The sequence below is a fragment of the Spea bombifrons genome, chromosome 5 (genome assembly GCF_027358695.1).
Source record: "Spea bombifrons isolate aSpeBom1 chromosome 5, aSpeBom1.2.pri, whole genome shotgun sequence".
Lineage (NCBI taxonomy): Eukaryota > Metazoa > Chordata > Amphibia > Anura > Pelobatidae > Spea > Spea bombifrons.
Genome location: NC_071091.1, coordinates 14,914,904 through 14,931,591, shown reverse-complemented (window position 1 = coordinate 14,931,591; position 16,688 = coordinate 14,914,904). Strand labels below are relative to the sequence as shown.

At 39.6% G+C, this 16,688-nt stretch overlaps 1 protein-coding gene across 1 annotated transcript in view; it reads left to right on the top strand.

The window, feature by feature from the left end:
- The first annotated feature begins 2,312 nt into the window (after window positions 1-2,312).
- Window positions 2,313-16,688, top strand: part of ITGA8 (integrin subunit alpha 8) — a 65,568-nt gene continuing 51,192 nt past the window's right edge. The window contains exons 1-5 of the mRNA XM_053466502.1: window positions 2,313-2,598; window positions 3,912-4,045; window positions 11,971-12,071; window positions 13,485-13,608; window positions 13,945-14,006. Coding sequence (XP_053322477.1) covers window positions 2,411-2,598; window positions 3,912-4,045; window positions 11,971-12,071; window positions 13,485-13,608; window positions 13,945-14,006 — 609 coding nt within the window. The 5' untranslated portion in view covers window positions 2,313-2,410. The remainder of the gene's footprint in view (window positions 2,599-3,911; window positions 4,046-11,970; window positions 12,072-13,484; window positions 13,609-13,944; window positions 14,007-16,688) is intronic.

Genomic DNA, 16,688 nt, shown 5'->3' with positions numbered 1-16,688 from the left:
ACCATCAGCATAAGCCAGTTTGTTTGCTGAAGGGTTGGAGAGCACTACAAGAATGAGATTTTGCAGACAACAGTGAAGTGTGGTGGAGGTTCCTTGCACGTTTGCGCTGCAGTTCTGCAAACGTAATTAAGGATTTGGTCAGAATTAATGGTCTACTCAATACTCAAAAGTACAGAAATTGTGCTTCCCTGACGGTATCATGCAATACAATCAGGGAAGCAACTGACTGGCCCCAAATATATTCTGCATCATGACAACAACCCCAAACATACAACTAGAAGTATCTTCAGTGTAAAGAAGAACAAGGAGTCCTGGAAGTGACAGTATGGCCCCCATGGAGCCCTGATCTCAACATCATTGAGTCTGTCTGGAATTACATCAAGAGAGAGAAGCAACTGGGTCTGCCTAAATCCACAGAAGAACTGGGTTAGTTTGGAACAACCTACCTGCCAAACTCCTTAAATAACTGTGTGCGATCTAGAAGAACTTTGCATTTTGTTAATTTATAAAAATAAACTATTCACGTCTATTTATAAATAATTAGCCAGTGAATAGGAGTGTAAAAGGGGGAGTATGTATGATTGTATGTATGTGTGTTTGCATGAGTGTGTATGTATTAGTGTATATGAGCATGCATGTGTATGTGTAACAGTTTGTGTGTTATCATGTATATATGTATGAGTAAGTGTATGTTAATGTAAGTATAAGCATGTGAATATGTGTAAGCGTGAATGTGTAAGTTTGGGTAAGTTTACATACAGTATGATGCCAGTGTATATGTTGGAGGGGGCAAGGGGCCAGTATAGGCCACTTGGAATTTCTTGACCCCGGGGTGCCAGTCCTACCCTGCTGCACACTGTGCCTGACTGATCCAATGTGCAGGAACTTACATAACATTCACTTCCTGGATGCATGCTGGATCAGCCTGCACGGAGGAATAGAGACACAGCACTCTTGCAGGTACCTGAGGTGGACAGGGGCACAGACAGGCTGTTTGAGGGCAAAGATGGCGCAGGGATGCTGTTTGCGGGTAAAGATGGCACAGGCAGGATGTTTGGGGCATAGAAAGCACAGACAAGTTGTTTGGGGGCTAAGATGGCACTGACAATTTGCTTGGAGGTAAATGTGGCACTCACAAGCTGTTTGTGGACAAAGGCGGTACTGTGGGACATGTTGCTTGGTGGATTTGGGGGTTGTGGTTTCACCTCTGGGGTTCATATTCCCAAATATCAGTTGCTGAAGTACAATTTACAACTTTGTAATTTTAAGTTGACTAGATCTTGATATAACATTAACATTGACACTATTGTGGGGGTAAGGAACAGGAATGAACAGAGCAACGGGTATGGAATGGCAATGAGAAGAGCAACGGGGTAGGGAATGGCAATGAGAAGAGCACTGGGGTAAGGAGTAGAGCACTGTGTCAACAAATAGTAATGAGCAGAGCAGTGGGGAAAAGAATAGGAATGAGCAGAGACGTGAGGTAGGGAGCAGGAATAAGCAGAGCACTGGTGTAGGGAGTCGGAATGAGCACAGCAGTGGGGTAGTAAAGGGAATGAGCAGAGCAGTGTGATAGGGAATAGGAATTAACAGAGCAGTGGTGTAGGAATGAGCAGAGCAGTGGGGTTGGGAATAGGAATTCGCAGAGCAGTGGGGTAGAAATGGGCAGACCAGTGGGGTAGAAATAAGCAGAGCAGTGGGGTAGGAATGAGCAGACCAGTGGGGTAGGAATGAGCAGAGCAGTGGGGTAGGGAATAGAAATTAGCAGAGCAGTGGGGTAGGGAATAGGAATTAGCAGAACAATGGGGTAGGAGTGAGCAGAGCAATGGGGTAGGAATAAGAAGAGCAGTGGGGTATGAGTGAGCAGAGCAGTGGGGTAGGAATGAGCAGACCAGTGGGATAGGAATGAGCAGACCAGTGGGGTAGGGAATAGAAATTAGCAGAGCAGTGGAGTATGGAATAGGAATTAGCAGAACAGTGGGGTAGGAATGAGCAGAGCAGTGGGGTAGGAGTGAGCAGAGCAGTCTGGTAGGAATAGGCAGAGCAGTGGGGTACGAGTGAGCAGAGCAGTGGGGTAGGAATGAGCAGAGCAGTGGGGTAGGAATGAGCAGAGCAGTGGGGTACGAGTGAGCAGAGCAGTGGGGTAGGAATGAGCAGAGCAGTGGGGTAGGAATGAGCAGAGCAGTGGGGTAGGAATGAGCAGAGCAGTGGGGTAGGAGTGAGCAGAGCAGTGGGGTAGGAATGAGCAGAGCAGTGGGGTAGGAATGGGACCCGCCCCCTCCTCCTCTCATTGAGATCGGAGGCTGAGCGCTAAACGGAGTCAGTGAGAGTTGAGCCGCTTCCCAGCCTCTTGCTCCTGTGCTCTGCGCTGCTCACTCGTCCGGCTCAGCGTTGGATAAAGGCGCAGGACATGATGGGGTGTGAGCCCGGGAGCCCGGATTCCATGTACACGGTATCTGCATCTCTGCTGCTTCTTGGGATGCTGAGCCCGGCTCTGTTTGCCTTTAACTTGGAAGTTGACAAAGTGACGGTGTACAGCGGCCCGGCGGACAGCTACTTCGGGTACTCAGTGGATTTCTATGTGCCTGACTCCAGGACGTAAGTGCCCATTCTTCACTTACCTGCACAAATTGGAGACAGGGCAGTAAGGAAAGAGTTAACTGCAAAGGACATGCAAAGGGTGCAATTACATAAAATATACCGTAATATCAACCAAGAATGACGTTATACATTATACATGATTATACATCACTGAGACAGTAATTAAGCTGATAGACCCTTTAAATCCGGCAATAAATTGGTTAACAGAAATAACTGTATGCACGGTATTCAAATAAATATATAATAACAATACAATAATAATAATCATATATTATAATAATGTCATAAATACATGTTAACCATTTGTTTTACCCATGAGTAGGTGCAGTGTTTGCTAGCCCTGTGTCACTCAGGCAGTAGGTCATGTTTGCCCCATCTGGCATACTAAAGTTTAAAGTTTGCCATCCCTTCTTTGCATTCCTTCTTTGCATTCAGTTCTATACATTGGTATAAAACTGGACAGAGCTGAGGACCAGAGTGCTGCTTGGTAGACATACTATAAAAATAAGAAGTGTTTAACCCTTGGACTGTCAGAAAGAATCAATGATAACTCATTGCAGACCACCTCATGTGTAGATAGCTTTTTAGGGATTATATGATGTTTGATCCATAGGATCTGTTTATGCTCAGAAAGTAACTGGACCTAAGAAAGAGGCAAGTGACTTGTGCAAGGTGTCTCATCATTACAGCAGACACTCTACCCAATGCTCAATTGTATTTACAAATAGTATATGTGTAAGAGAGTATTGTATATATATATGCAATGAAACACAATATTTTATGCTTTTTAAATGATGTACTGTCCATCTAATGTATATTACTATACCATACAATATTTTCCAATTTGTAACAGTGCCTCTAGGACAATGTCCCCCTATTTCCCTATTTCATTAATTAGAAAATGAAATAAATGGCATCTGATATGTAGAAGATGCTATATTTGATCTTGTTCTACATGCATTTCGTTTTTCCATTGGCTCTACAGTATGTAATGTTCAGTAACATGAGCCATAGGATGTAATATTATGCCATGTATAATAGTGCAGAATGCAATGTGACCCTTTTGAAAGAAATTATATTTTATGATATATAATATTTTTCATAATACGGGACATTTAATAACTTTTATCTATATGTTGCAGTGCCCATTAATACTTTGAGGGTTTATTCATGGTAATTAGGGATGTCACTGTGTAACTATAAACTAGTAAAATGTACTTTCCGGTGCTAGTGAAGAAGAAGCAGAGGCGTATGATTTTGTAGCCATCTATTATGTCATATCTATTAAATTACAATATACGTTATTACAGGGCTAGTATCTTGATTGGAGCTCCCAAAGCCAATACCTCTCAGCCGGAGATAGTGGAAGGTGGAGCTGTGTACTATTGCCCATTTCCAGATAAAGAGAGTAATGGATGCAAGCAAATCCCTTTTGATACAACCAGTAAGTATGAATATCTGTATCTCCGGATGGCCTCCATGCCAAATGCTCAATGCCTTTACAGAATGCTTTTGCTCTGCTGGGTTACAAAGCATCCATACATACATACTACTCCAGGATGCCTGTAACACACTAAGCGCAGCTACTTAGCATGAAATCTTTCAATCTCTGACACATATAAAGCCTTGAAACTCTAAAAGTATGTGGTTGGAAGAAAGATTTTAAAAAATCATTGTCTGCTGGAATAGTTGTTGAAACTGCTTATTTCAGTAAATAGAAGGGATTGTAAATAATGCAGATAAACACGTCAATGTATGTCAAATTACTTATCTTAAGGATCTTTTGCCTTCAGTACTGAAGTAGGCTTGTTGTGCAAAGTTCCATGTGGTGTTAGTTCATTGCTCTGATGACCAATACTTTAGAACTTGCTCCAAAACTGTTTCAGGAATTTTTGGAGAACATTGAATGCTGAACTTTGGCCTGTAAGATAGAAGCCTGTACCACTTCTTCTGAGATGCTATTTGTTCTAACATATCTCCTCTTTGTTCAACTACATACTTGCAATGGGATGGACCAGGGTTGCAAATTGGCCAGATCTCTTAAGACTGCCATACATGCTAAATCACATACATGTGACTGCCTGATGGATACATGCAGCCACACGCTACACTCTTACATTCTATGTAAACACCTTCCAGCTGGTGCTCGTTTGTTCTGGTGTCTTTGGATTAGCAGTTTATTCTAGTCCATTGTAGGTCTCCTGTCTCCTGTTATCGTTCCATCTGGAATTCTCGATAGTGGACCTTTGACTTGTCTTCTTATTTTGTGTGTCTCATGGCTCCCTGTTAATTTTGAATCCGACTTCTGATTGCAATTTGAGTTTTCGGTTGTTTGCATCACCCTTGTTTCAGCCCATGTGTGGCTATTTATTTGCAAGCTAGCCTATTCTACTGTTGGCCTTCTCAGATCTCAGATATTAATGACTGCATGGGCATGCGTTGCGTTCAAGTTGGGCTTCAGACATCCGACCACAGACTATCAGACTCTTATAGTGTATTTTATTATATGATGTCATCAGCTTTAGCTCAGTCAGAGTTTTAGTTAGTTGTATGATAATATTATGTGTCAGCCATGTTTCTGTTTGCTTCAGACATGCCTCATTTCTCTGGTTAATGCTGGGGTAATTAAATTGCCTATAATTAATAGCTGGTATATCTGAGTAGCTTTGCCCATTTGCAGTAATGGTCGTATTACCCAAGATCTCCAGCTGTGACTGCTGTTACTAGCTACCCGCATAAAATATGCTGTTCAACAACCTTCCCCTGTGTTCTCTGGAGGATGTGCTGAAGTGTACATGCAAAGATGGAGGCTCCATTAGATAGACAGAGAATGCTGATAGACCAGAGACTGAAGAGTAAAATAATAGTAAAAAAAAAAATCTGATCCCTGCCTTGGTCCATGCAGCAGGTAGCGTATTGTCTCATTTAATTCCACCCCTGGATGCCTTTACTAAAATCAGAAAGTATTAGAATGTAAACATCTGGTACATGCTCAGTAACACCGCTGAAGCAGCAGCCAATCTAATCTAAAACATCACAGAAAGAATGCATGTGATTGGCTGCTGCTACTCTCTTTGATTTCACTGGAAGTTCCACTGGAAGAATATGGAAGTACGCTTCCTGCTTTCAGTAGAGACACTCGGGGGGTAGCGTTAGACTCCAATAACTAAAGTATGTCTGCACCTATTTAACGGACACTAGAGTCGGCACAAAATATAATCCACTCTGTATTCCTTAAGGTTCAGACATTCCGATCGGTGTTAACCTTCCTTTCTGTTTCAAGTACTAGATTGATCCTGGAGAAATGAATATGTGTTAAACCCCTAAAAATCAATCTTGGCACCTTAATACGCGGATTCATTTATTTTTGTTATCGGTGGTCAGATTCAACAGAATAATGATATTAATGCTGTGATTAGATTCCATTTATGAGTATTTAATCTGCGAGTGTATGTGAGTTTGATGAACATCTGCGTTCTTGTGAAGCGCGTGGTTTTCTTTCTGCTTCCAGAATAAAGAAACCCATGTAATCGTGTTTACAGATGGGGTGCAACACAAAATCCTGGGCTCGTCATCCTTTATGTATCCTGTTTTAGATGTAACTGTATGTAGCTATTATGGAGCAAATAAATGCAGCAAATTACAGCCACGGCAGTGCTACAGAGCATATGCTCCACAGTGCAATGTAAAGAAAAATAATTAAACACGGCTATCGGAAAAGGAAGGAAACTATAAAGGAATGAATATACTTAAAACAGAATGTTACAGTAGCTGTTTCCACTCGGTAGGAGAGGCAGCATTCAGTGCTTTAGACAAATCATACCCCAAACTCCATGATGTGCCCACTGGGGGATATTAGAAAAAGGAACAATGGGGCACAAATAGTGTTTTTCAGGTTACGTTGTCTTTGCTAAGTGAAAATTCAGAGAAAAACTGTAATTTCTGGGCCGAATTAGTAATCTGTCAGATTAGTCCTTTGTGAATGGTTACTCGACTAATCATCGGATGTCCAGTTATTAAATCCTAGGAGTAGGCAACTTGTGTCAACTGTTGTGGACTAAAGCTTCACTGATGCTTTGCCAATATCCGACATGGAACACAGTGATCTCATCGCATAAACATAACAGAATACAGTAAGCCAGTAGTGTATGCATATCACATAGAAATATATTTATATAATATGCAATGTTTGCCGCTTTCTTGTAGGACATAACAGTCTGTCGTGTTTTCACAGACAGAAATAATCCCTCAGAAGAACAGAGGGAAGATCAAAAGCTAACACTGATGGGGTAGTGAATTGTATTCATTTCTTCATCCAGATACATATGTTTCTTATTTTTTACACAAAAATGGCTTTGGAAGAACACAGCCTGAATACATTTCTATGGCCAGTTAAATGCCTTACACGATAGCATCATTGTGCATCGCAAGTTCCAATTTCTTAAGGAAGGGAGTCATTTGGCTGAAAGGGGAGGAAGACTTTATTTCAAAGTTATTTAAAGAAACACAATTCTAAAATTCACTTATTCTTTAAAGCAATCATCAAGTTTAAATATTAATTCTATTTATTAATATTATTACGTTTATTAATATTAACCTAAGCCCCACATATCGGAAGTTCCTACACTGGTGAACAGGTTCTTCTTGACTCTCAAGTCTAGACTGGGGGGGGTGCCAACATTGCATTATATAGATAAAGAAATCAGGTATGAAGTCAGACATTAATGCATTATTTGTGAAGCAGTTACTAGGGTAAGAAATGACCACATAGAGTGCAAGCGAAGGACCAGCTACAGATAAGCTTCTAATCACAAAAGACATGTTGAATATAGACGGTGACATACATTGTACTTTACGCAGCATTGAAATCTGCAGTCTGGTACAGTAGGCCAAGTATGCATTTTTTCATAGCGGAGCCTGATCAGGGCCAGACTGAGGATTCAAATTGTCTTTTGGCAAATTGTCTTTTTAATACCAGGGGTGATAAATGGCATACATACAGGTGGTGGACAATGTGACAGGGTGCAGGGAGCAGAGCAGTGAAGAAGCTGTACAGAGTAAGGGGCAGAGCAATTCTTTCCTCTGCCTGGTTCTGATGCACCCTATGTACCATTGTTCTGTACCCTACTATGTGCAACGTCTTCACTGCTTGATTCCGCTAGATTTTGTTTTGGGGCCTGAAGACCGGCCCTGGCTATCAGTATTTGCATCTGAATACAGAAATAATGGTTTGTGATGTAGAATGTAGAGCTTTACAAAGTTATTATTAATACAGTGTTACACCGTAGATTCTGAAAGGCCAGAGTAAATTCTGATCATTACGGAAAACAGAATTACCATGCAAATGACTGACTCTCATATTGTTAAAGATACTGAGTTTGTGTTACAATAACTTAAATTACTTCCTTCACTAGAACCACAGAACATTATGGCCCCACATGTATTTGTGTTTGTAGGAAGTACCAGCTGGCATTAGTACTGGTATTATACATAATCTAATTAGGGTCTACAGTACATCAAAGCCACCCTCAGCTTGAAGGAAATATACAATTAGCATGACTGAATCCACAAAACGGACAAAACTTATTTCTAATAGTGATCATTAGTTTTACCAAAAATATGGCTGTGTCTGTTTCATCAATCCACTACTGAGCAAGCGTGTTCTTCAACCTTCTGGCCCACATATTACTCATCACAACATATTGAGTCCATTATAAACTCTGAAGAGGGCATGCAGGTTTAATGCATTGTATATTTGGGTGATCTAGGTTGTCGAGGTCCCCTAACCAACAGTAGATGCCCAAAAACAGGAATGAAATCTTTTGTTATAATCAATTGTTTTACTGATACTTATTTCACAGCATGAGGGTTATCACCTTGTTTAAACCCATGTCTAAGCCGGCCTCCAACCATCAGGCCTGAGGATAGGCCCTGGCGTTTTAAAGACACCAACCCAAAGGTTAATTGATATTATGTATTCACTTCATCTGGAAAGTAGGCCACGGCTCCATGGCCCATTTGTCATTTGCAACATATAGCCTGTGACTAGCCCGAGTGTGCTGCCTGAACTGCTATTAGCACATTGACATTTTTTTCGAAGCCTGGCCTTTGTGGGACTACAAAATTGACTTCTGTCTAGGGGCGCTTTAAAACCGCGATCACGAATAGCTCATATAACGATATAAAAAAGGAAAAAGAGAAAAAAATATAGTGTGATACAGTAAAAACAATGTAACTCCGGCACAAAGCTTCAATGAATGCACTCACAATGTGGATAAGCTTTTAGCGCGTATATCAAAACCACTCCTCGGTATATGTGTTGATTCCTTGGCTCCACGTGTATGTAAGACAAAAAAATCTAATAGGGTGATACCTTTACCATCAATATGTGTGCTATGCGGTAATGCACTCACATTTAGTAGAGAGATATCAAGCTCATCTGGTTTGTTGTCCTGAAGTGGAGCCGATCCCTTGATGAAGTTCCTGAGGTGGCTTTGCTGGATTCCACAAGAAGATTTCTTCAATGTTCCAGTGTGGATATGGATAAAGTGCAAGTGCTTATGTATATAATAAATAGTATGTGTTCATTAAATCATGAGCTAATAATATGTGCCATAAATAGATCCAAAAAACGGGGGACTACTACATACAATATGCTAGCATAGAAATACATGGGTTTGCCATCAATTGTTTGTTAGGTCTGACTTATATACAATAGTAAAACTGAATGTACTCCATGTATATCCATAATTCCACCGTTTCAGGTGAGTCAGGGCTCTGTGATCGTTCGCATTAGGACTCCATTTCCTATCACAAATATCAACTTATATGTTGGATGTGAGGTATAGCCTAACCACCGCGGGTATAACCAAGCTTTCTTACCACAATTTAATTCAGTGAATTATCCCTGAAAAAATCATAATAACATTGACCATATCAACTATTGTGTGCTACTTAAAGTAAAAGATTGAGATTACTTTTTAAATATCCTTCCCTTTTATAACTAATTGTGAGTCAGGGGAGAAATCATTTTGATTGACAGAAGTCTCAACCAATGGGCTTTTCCTTGAAACTGGGAATATGTCATCATCCTATTGATACTCTGCGCCATATTTACATGTTACCTATCGAGACAGTAATTATGTAATTATGTAAATAAAGGGTAGCTTGTATTATATCTTTTGTGTACCTCCTATGCCAGGTCCATATTGTCTGTGACTTTTGCTTGGAGCGACAGAAGAGTGCCCTAGGTATTTTTTGTAATTGTGATATAGTGTCTGGGATTTACTCCAGCGTGTTAAACCAAAGACCATATCTGGCCCCTTTACTAAATATATGGCGCTTCATTCATAAATCCCCAGCTTTTACTAATGTGACTCTGGTAAATGTGTATTTCACACGTGTGAGCTGGGTTGTGTCTCATCTTACATGTCCAGAGTCTGCACAGAATGTCACAGCAGACAGATAATGAAGAACAGAAGAAGTTCATTAGCTGTGACTTGTTAGGGAATGTATCATAGGCTGAAACATGTGGGAAATCAGCTTACTTCACAGAAGTAAGGTTGAAAGAATGGGCTGCCTGCTTTCTATTAAAACCTGCAATATACTGTAATTGGGGTGAGTACTTAAGCATATGGTTTCCCTTACACGGACATCTGCAAAGTGTATAGGAAGTAACGTCAAAGAGTTGTCTCCTATGGCATAGTGTGTATATGTGTCAGCTACTGCTCTTGGTAGTAACAACTGAGTCTTAATCAGTCATTGGTCTCGTCTTAGATTCAAGTATAGCCATATGCCTATTAATGCATAATTTCCTCGCTGTGTTAACCTCTACTGCTCTTCTGGGAGGCTGTTCCCCTTATCTACCACCCTCTGAGATACGTTTTGATAGTGGTAGTTGAACAAACCTACAATGAGTTCTGCGGAGTGATGGTAAACAGAACATAGTTTCATCTGGCGGAATGTGACTCTGAATTTTTTGTTTTCTTGCTATAACATTGGTTGAAACTCATATCCAACCCTAAAACTAACAAAAAAATAAAAACTATGGTTGGAAGCCAGCCAAATTCTTGAGAATTCAAAATATATCCAGACCATTTTCTGTGGTCTCATTGTCAGTTTAGGACTCTTTCCCTCGGCTAACGCAGAAAAGTTTAAGTTCCATAAAATTCAGCAGGTCTGGTCAGAGGTAAAACATAAATATCCATTTAAAGCTAATTTACTATTTTTTTGTATCCTGCTGCTAGCATTTATTATGAAGCCATCGACATTTCCTGCAAACCGGTGCCAAATTCGCTTTTAGAACTAAGGAGACATTATAAAGTTTACATGTAGCCTCTATTTTCGATTTTGTATCTTTGATGATTTGCCAGAACACTTTACTATTTGTTGTTCCTACTTCTGTAACATAGTAAACAAAATAAGAGAACTAGACATAAATAGAGTAATTCTTCTCACTCGTATGTAGAAAAGCTACGTTAAACCTTTTGATAAACCGTAATGTATTGGAAAATTCACTTAAATGAAGGTCGTTAGTAGCTTTATTAAGCGCGGTGGTGAGTTTATAATAGGTATTTGAATTGATGAATTAAATTAATATTTAAATTAGCTAATTGGTGCTTAATCTGTGTTTTATACTACTGATGATTTCTGGAATGGAGGACGTCTTCCAAAACACATATACATTATACAGGCTGTTGTGAACACTTGTAAACAGCTGAGAATTCCCTTTAATTAATTAACCAATATGAGAATTTATTATTTGAATATCATCTATTATTTGAATAACTAAAGTCCTGTATTTAACCAGGAAAATGCTCCCAAAGTAGTATCCATTTCTAGGTATCTCTAAATGATTTTCAGGGCAAACTAGTGTTTCTTGAGTGAAGCACTCACAAAGTAATGGTTTGAGGTGTGCCTTCTTCTCAATCAGTCATCTCCTGAGTCTCTGCAAATGCTGGAGCTGTAAGGAGGAAGCTCTGGAGGTGCAGGGCTTCAACTCAGTATACTCACTCACACTCACACCTTGTCTGATAGCACTGGCATGTTTATGACATTATATATATATATATACAATATTGGCCCAGAATTGTATTGGACAGAAAAGACTAGAAGAAAAACATTGAAAAGAGAAATACATGTCTAGTGTTACGTATACCGTACACATGTCAGAATCACTCTGCAAAGACTTCTGTGTGTTTATGCTTTTTTCATTTCCACTTATTATTTGGCTTTTTACGGTCCAGACGATGTGAGTGGATTTGAATAAATAGAATGTATCCAAGTTAGATTGTAGCAGAAACAGTTATGCAGATTTGTGTGAAATGAGTGGTATTTGACCACTTACCCAAGTTATCCTTTCCCTAACAGATAACAGGAATATCCGGATAAACGGAACCAAAGAGGCCGTTGAGTTCAAATCAAAACAGTGGTTTGGGGCAACCGTCAGGTCCCATAAGGAAAAAGTTGTGGTAAGCATTATGGTAAAATGTATAGTTTGGATTTCCGGATTAGCGCATGTTTACTGTTTTGTTTCTGCTTTTTTTTGTTGTTTTTATTTCTTTATATTGTATATGTTCATATTCACTGAACCACACAGAACAGATGTTTGTTTACAACAGCAATAGTTTCTTTCTCAAATGCCAGCCCAGACGTTGTATACTTTGGTTGTGCAGTTTGTCAGATTTGGCCATGATTCAGTAAAGCTTTTTCCTTATCTCATGTTACTGCTAGCTGGACAATCATTGTCCATCTCTTTAACTCCCTGTTAATGGTCATTTTTGTGGGTATCTGTAGAACGTTCATGGTTAGAGGTACTGAAAGAACAACATTGGAACCTTGTCTAGTAATGTCAGATAGATGTGCATTCATGTTTTCGTAACATTAGAGGATGACCTGATTTCCTCTTTGAGCTGGGTATATATATATTGGTGCTCTACCTGATGCATGCTCCATATGTCACCCAATGTTGTCATGCAACTTGGAAACTTCTCAGCTATACCAAGCCAGATGTCTCACCGACCCTCTGCATATACAACCCAACGAGTAGGCAGAAAGTGGGCAGAGCTAAGCACTAGTCTTCTCGATATGGAAGTAAAAAGGCTGCCATGGGAGCCCAGTAATCTGCTGTGATACCCCAAATCTATAGGGCAGATATGGATAGTTGGCGGTTATGAGGATAGATTATACATATTCAGCATTTAGGTGCTGAAGGTTCGGGGAGACGATCAGTGAGCTTGCACGTACCTTATGCATTCATCCTATGCAGTGCATTGGTAATATGGTGAGGGAATTTAAACCTGAATGGGATAGGCATAAAGCTGTCCTAATTCTAAAGCAATACCAAGGACTGATTTAGGTCTGAGTCTCTACCGTACATCAGAAACAATGGGCAAACTAGATGGGCTGAATGGATCTTCAAATTCTGCCTTCAAATTCTATGTTTCTATAACACGGTAAGTATAAATGACATTGTTTCCTTATAGTCACATTTTAATATAAACTCAGTTTTAACACAATACATGTTCTCTATAGGTCTATTTCTCTGGTAAAATCTTATAAAAGAGATACCATAATCTAAACAATATGAGTTCAAAATTTGAGTTCTTTATAATGTCGGTATAATGTGTATTTTTTAGAAAGTAATGAAGGTCCCCTGGGGAGATGTGGTTTAATGGGACACAAAGCATTCCCTCATCTTTCAGACTCCAGTGTGAATTTCAGAGTAGAATTTAGGGTGGGTAGGACATAGGCACAAAAAGGTTGTTTTTCTATACTGTTTTAGCTTTTTATTTAACCCTTAGAGTATTAGATGGTCAGGCAACACATGCATAGCTTTATACTGGTACCTTTTGTGTGTGACATCTGTGTTTTTATACATGTAGGCATGTGCTCCCTTATATCATTGGAGAAGTGTCAAGACTGTCCAGGAAAAGGATCCTGTTGGAACCTGTTATGTTGCCATCCAGAATTTCAGTGCTTACGCGGAATACTCTCCTTGCCGTGGACGTATGTTTACCTGTTGTTTAAAAACTTCTTTTTGTAAACACTCAACACAAAAACACTCAAAACACAAAAATCTTATCACCTGAGATGGAAAGAGAAATTGGGTGAATTCCTTCCTGCCGGCCTCTTTGCTTTCCATTTGTATGAACCTTGCTTTTATTCTGTCTCATGGTTGTCATAATATAGTCCAGACCTTAAGTTGAGGCGATTGGCAAACCATCGAAGTAACCCTTCTTGCCCTGCAAGAGTAAATAATAACTCAACCAGTACTGCTTGGCAGAGTACAAGCTAATAAATGTGTGTGAATAGTGAATACTTACAGATTCATTTCATCTGCAGACAATGTCGATCCTGAAGGGCAAGGTGTCTGTCAAGCAGGATTCAGTTTGGACTTTTACAAGGTAATACTATTCCTTGCGGGTAACATTTGGGGGAAAATGCTTTAATAATGAACTTTTACTGCTTTAGTACCAAACTGGCCAGGTCAGGTGATTTTAACAGCTTTTGGTAGCAACGCGGTTGCTGTGTCATTGTGATAAATGCTTCTTAAAAGACATCTGGTCTCGACAACTCCTTGATCTCATTAGTGGTGTGTGTCAAAACGAAAGCCTTCTTCAAAACCTATAGACAATCACTGGCAGCATTCACAGTGAAGTGCAAATGGCTTTGGACAAAGTGAAATAATTAAATGTGTTGAGTTTAAAATGTAAATTTATTGACTTTTAACCCCTTTCAACTCTTTAAAAAAACTGTTATTATGCAGTATGTCCTCCTCTAGTTATATTCACTGTTTTAAAGAGTTTGCTACTGAGTTCTAGACATATTCTTTACTTCCTCATCATAGAAGCTCATGCTTATCACACTGGATATTAAAGGCTCCTTTGATAAATAGTTGATTTTCCATGTCTAGCTTTGATGATAGCCCCGTCCCCAGGTCATTGACGCATGTTTATAATTAGGGTGAGGTTATTAAGTGATGCAAGGTCTAACTGTAGTATCCCATATTTATATGTAAACGCCTGTAACTGTAGTAGAATTATAAGTCGTAATATTCCAGTATATTAAACGATGCTCATTATTAAAGGTCCAGTGGAAAGAAATTTGGTAAACAATTTTATTGGGTGAATTTTTTTCCAATTTTGGCTGCACAGCCCCCAAGGCGTTTGGTATCAGTGCCACACGTCCTTAAGAGAGAGGACAGAGGTGATCTCTGGGGGTGAGTGTGATGCTGCCCTGGGTCAGGAGTAGGATTGCCCCCCAGCCTAAATACACCACCGATAAGCCCCCCAGAGCTTCTTTAGCTACTAGTTAATTCTATAGTTCTTAATCATTAGATACATACAGGGTGTTTGCTGCCGTATCACTGGCAATGAGTCTTTTTTCCAGGACACGTATGCATTTCACATGTCGCAGACACAAGTGATGTCCTGAAGTATGTGGGATGTATTCAGCTATACGTCACACATACTGTAGCAAGCAGTACTGGCCAGCATGTGATATATATGTTTCCTGGAATAAATGGTTGCCCTTGTCACCATCTTCTAGATCCAACTGAATAGCTGAATAACTCTATAGCTTAAAAAATGTCACAATACGGGGCTAATTCCAAATGCAAACTGTACTGATCATGAGGGATTCATCTCATGTTATATTTTCAACACACATTCTTGAAATAGTGATAAATAGACTGCGATTTCCAAGGATACATAAAGTACAAATGAAGTATCCGTGTCCTCGATGTTTAGAGGGTCACTGAGATCTGAGTGTCTTATTTCATATTTAGTGAACGAGAAGCAGATTGGAAGTGTATGTTCTTGGACGCAGTGTGGAAGGTTATGTAAGACATAAGTATTTGAAAATAAACTATCTGACAAAATTACAACATTTTTCAGAGTTTGCACGTTAAAAATGTTACATTTGTAACAGCAAAGGCAAGTTCATTGATATTTATTCGTGTTTTACAAATGTTTGCTCATACACAGCTGCTTTGACAGTAACATTTCTCAGCTGCTTCCCTTGGCTATACTTTGGAAATCTCCAACTAATTAATTTGGGATTTACTGCGTGAGCCGTAACGTTTTATCGGTAACTTATTTATCAAAGCTGTCGGGCTACAGCTTGAGTTTTTTTTACATTAGATTGGGTAATGTATAGGACAAACTTCTGCTCCAGGATATGCAAAAATATATCTGAAAGCGTTAGCCAACCTCATTTATTTTATGATTTCTTGGCTTTTGTTGTACTTTTTGACATCTTAGTCCCTTCCCACCTCCATTTATCCTTTATACTAAGAGTAACAAGAAGTGCCCTTTAAAGAACAATTATGTTATTTCTTACATTACCATTTGCTTAAAAAATCTGTGGGGTGTTTATATGTGAAAAACAGTGATGGGTCCTGGGCCCATTCTCTGTCCGTGATCGTCTAAACTGGCATCGTTAGAGGGATACCGTGCCAATGGAATGGATGGGTCATTCAGTACGGCGACATTTGTATAGGATGGGGGAGAGACATTTTCCTACATTTAAGTTCACGTTTAAAGATAAATATAATAATAAAACAATTAGTATGTCTTTAATATGAAAGCTGTTCTTTAGAATGGTAGAATAAATGCTAAAACAATGGCCCATTTTGTGATGTGCACATCACATATACCTGAGTGATCTTGCTTGAGTCTAAACCCTAGCTCGAGCTGGCTTGTTACAATGGAAAGAGTACTATCTGTAGGCAGCTAAAGCACCTTCTCCACTTTGGTAGTTAGGCCCTTATGTGTCCAGAAGAAAGACTTCTTGTATGTAGTGGCCAATTCTACTTCAAGAAACCGAGCCTGGGTCCAATTTTTCCCCAACTAATGTGGTCCATCTCTTCCTGGAAACATGGTTACATCAAGGGTTTCTCTTCAACGGTGATGTTCAGCCAGCCATTGATCCAGCCTTGGTTAAAAGGTGCCTGTTGGCTTCCTCTAGGTTTCTATGTAACCACGTGTGTCTGTTTCTCCTTGAGGTGGTCTAATGTTCTCACTGAATAAACAAAGATTATGAAATGACAGTGTGTAGTCTGCAATACTTTAAGGGCTACAGAAGGA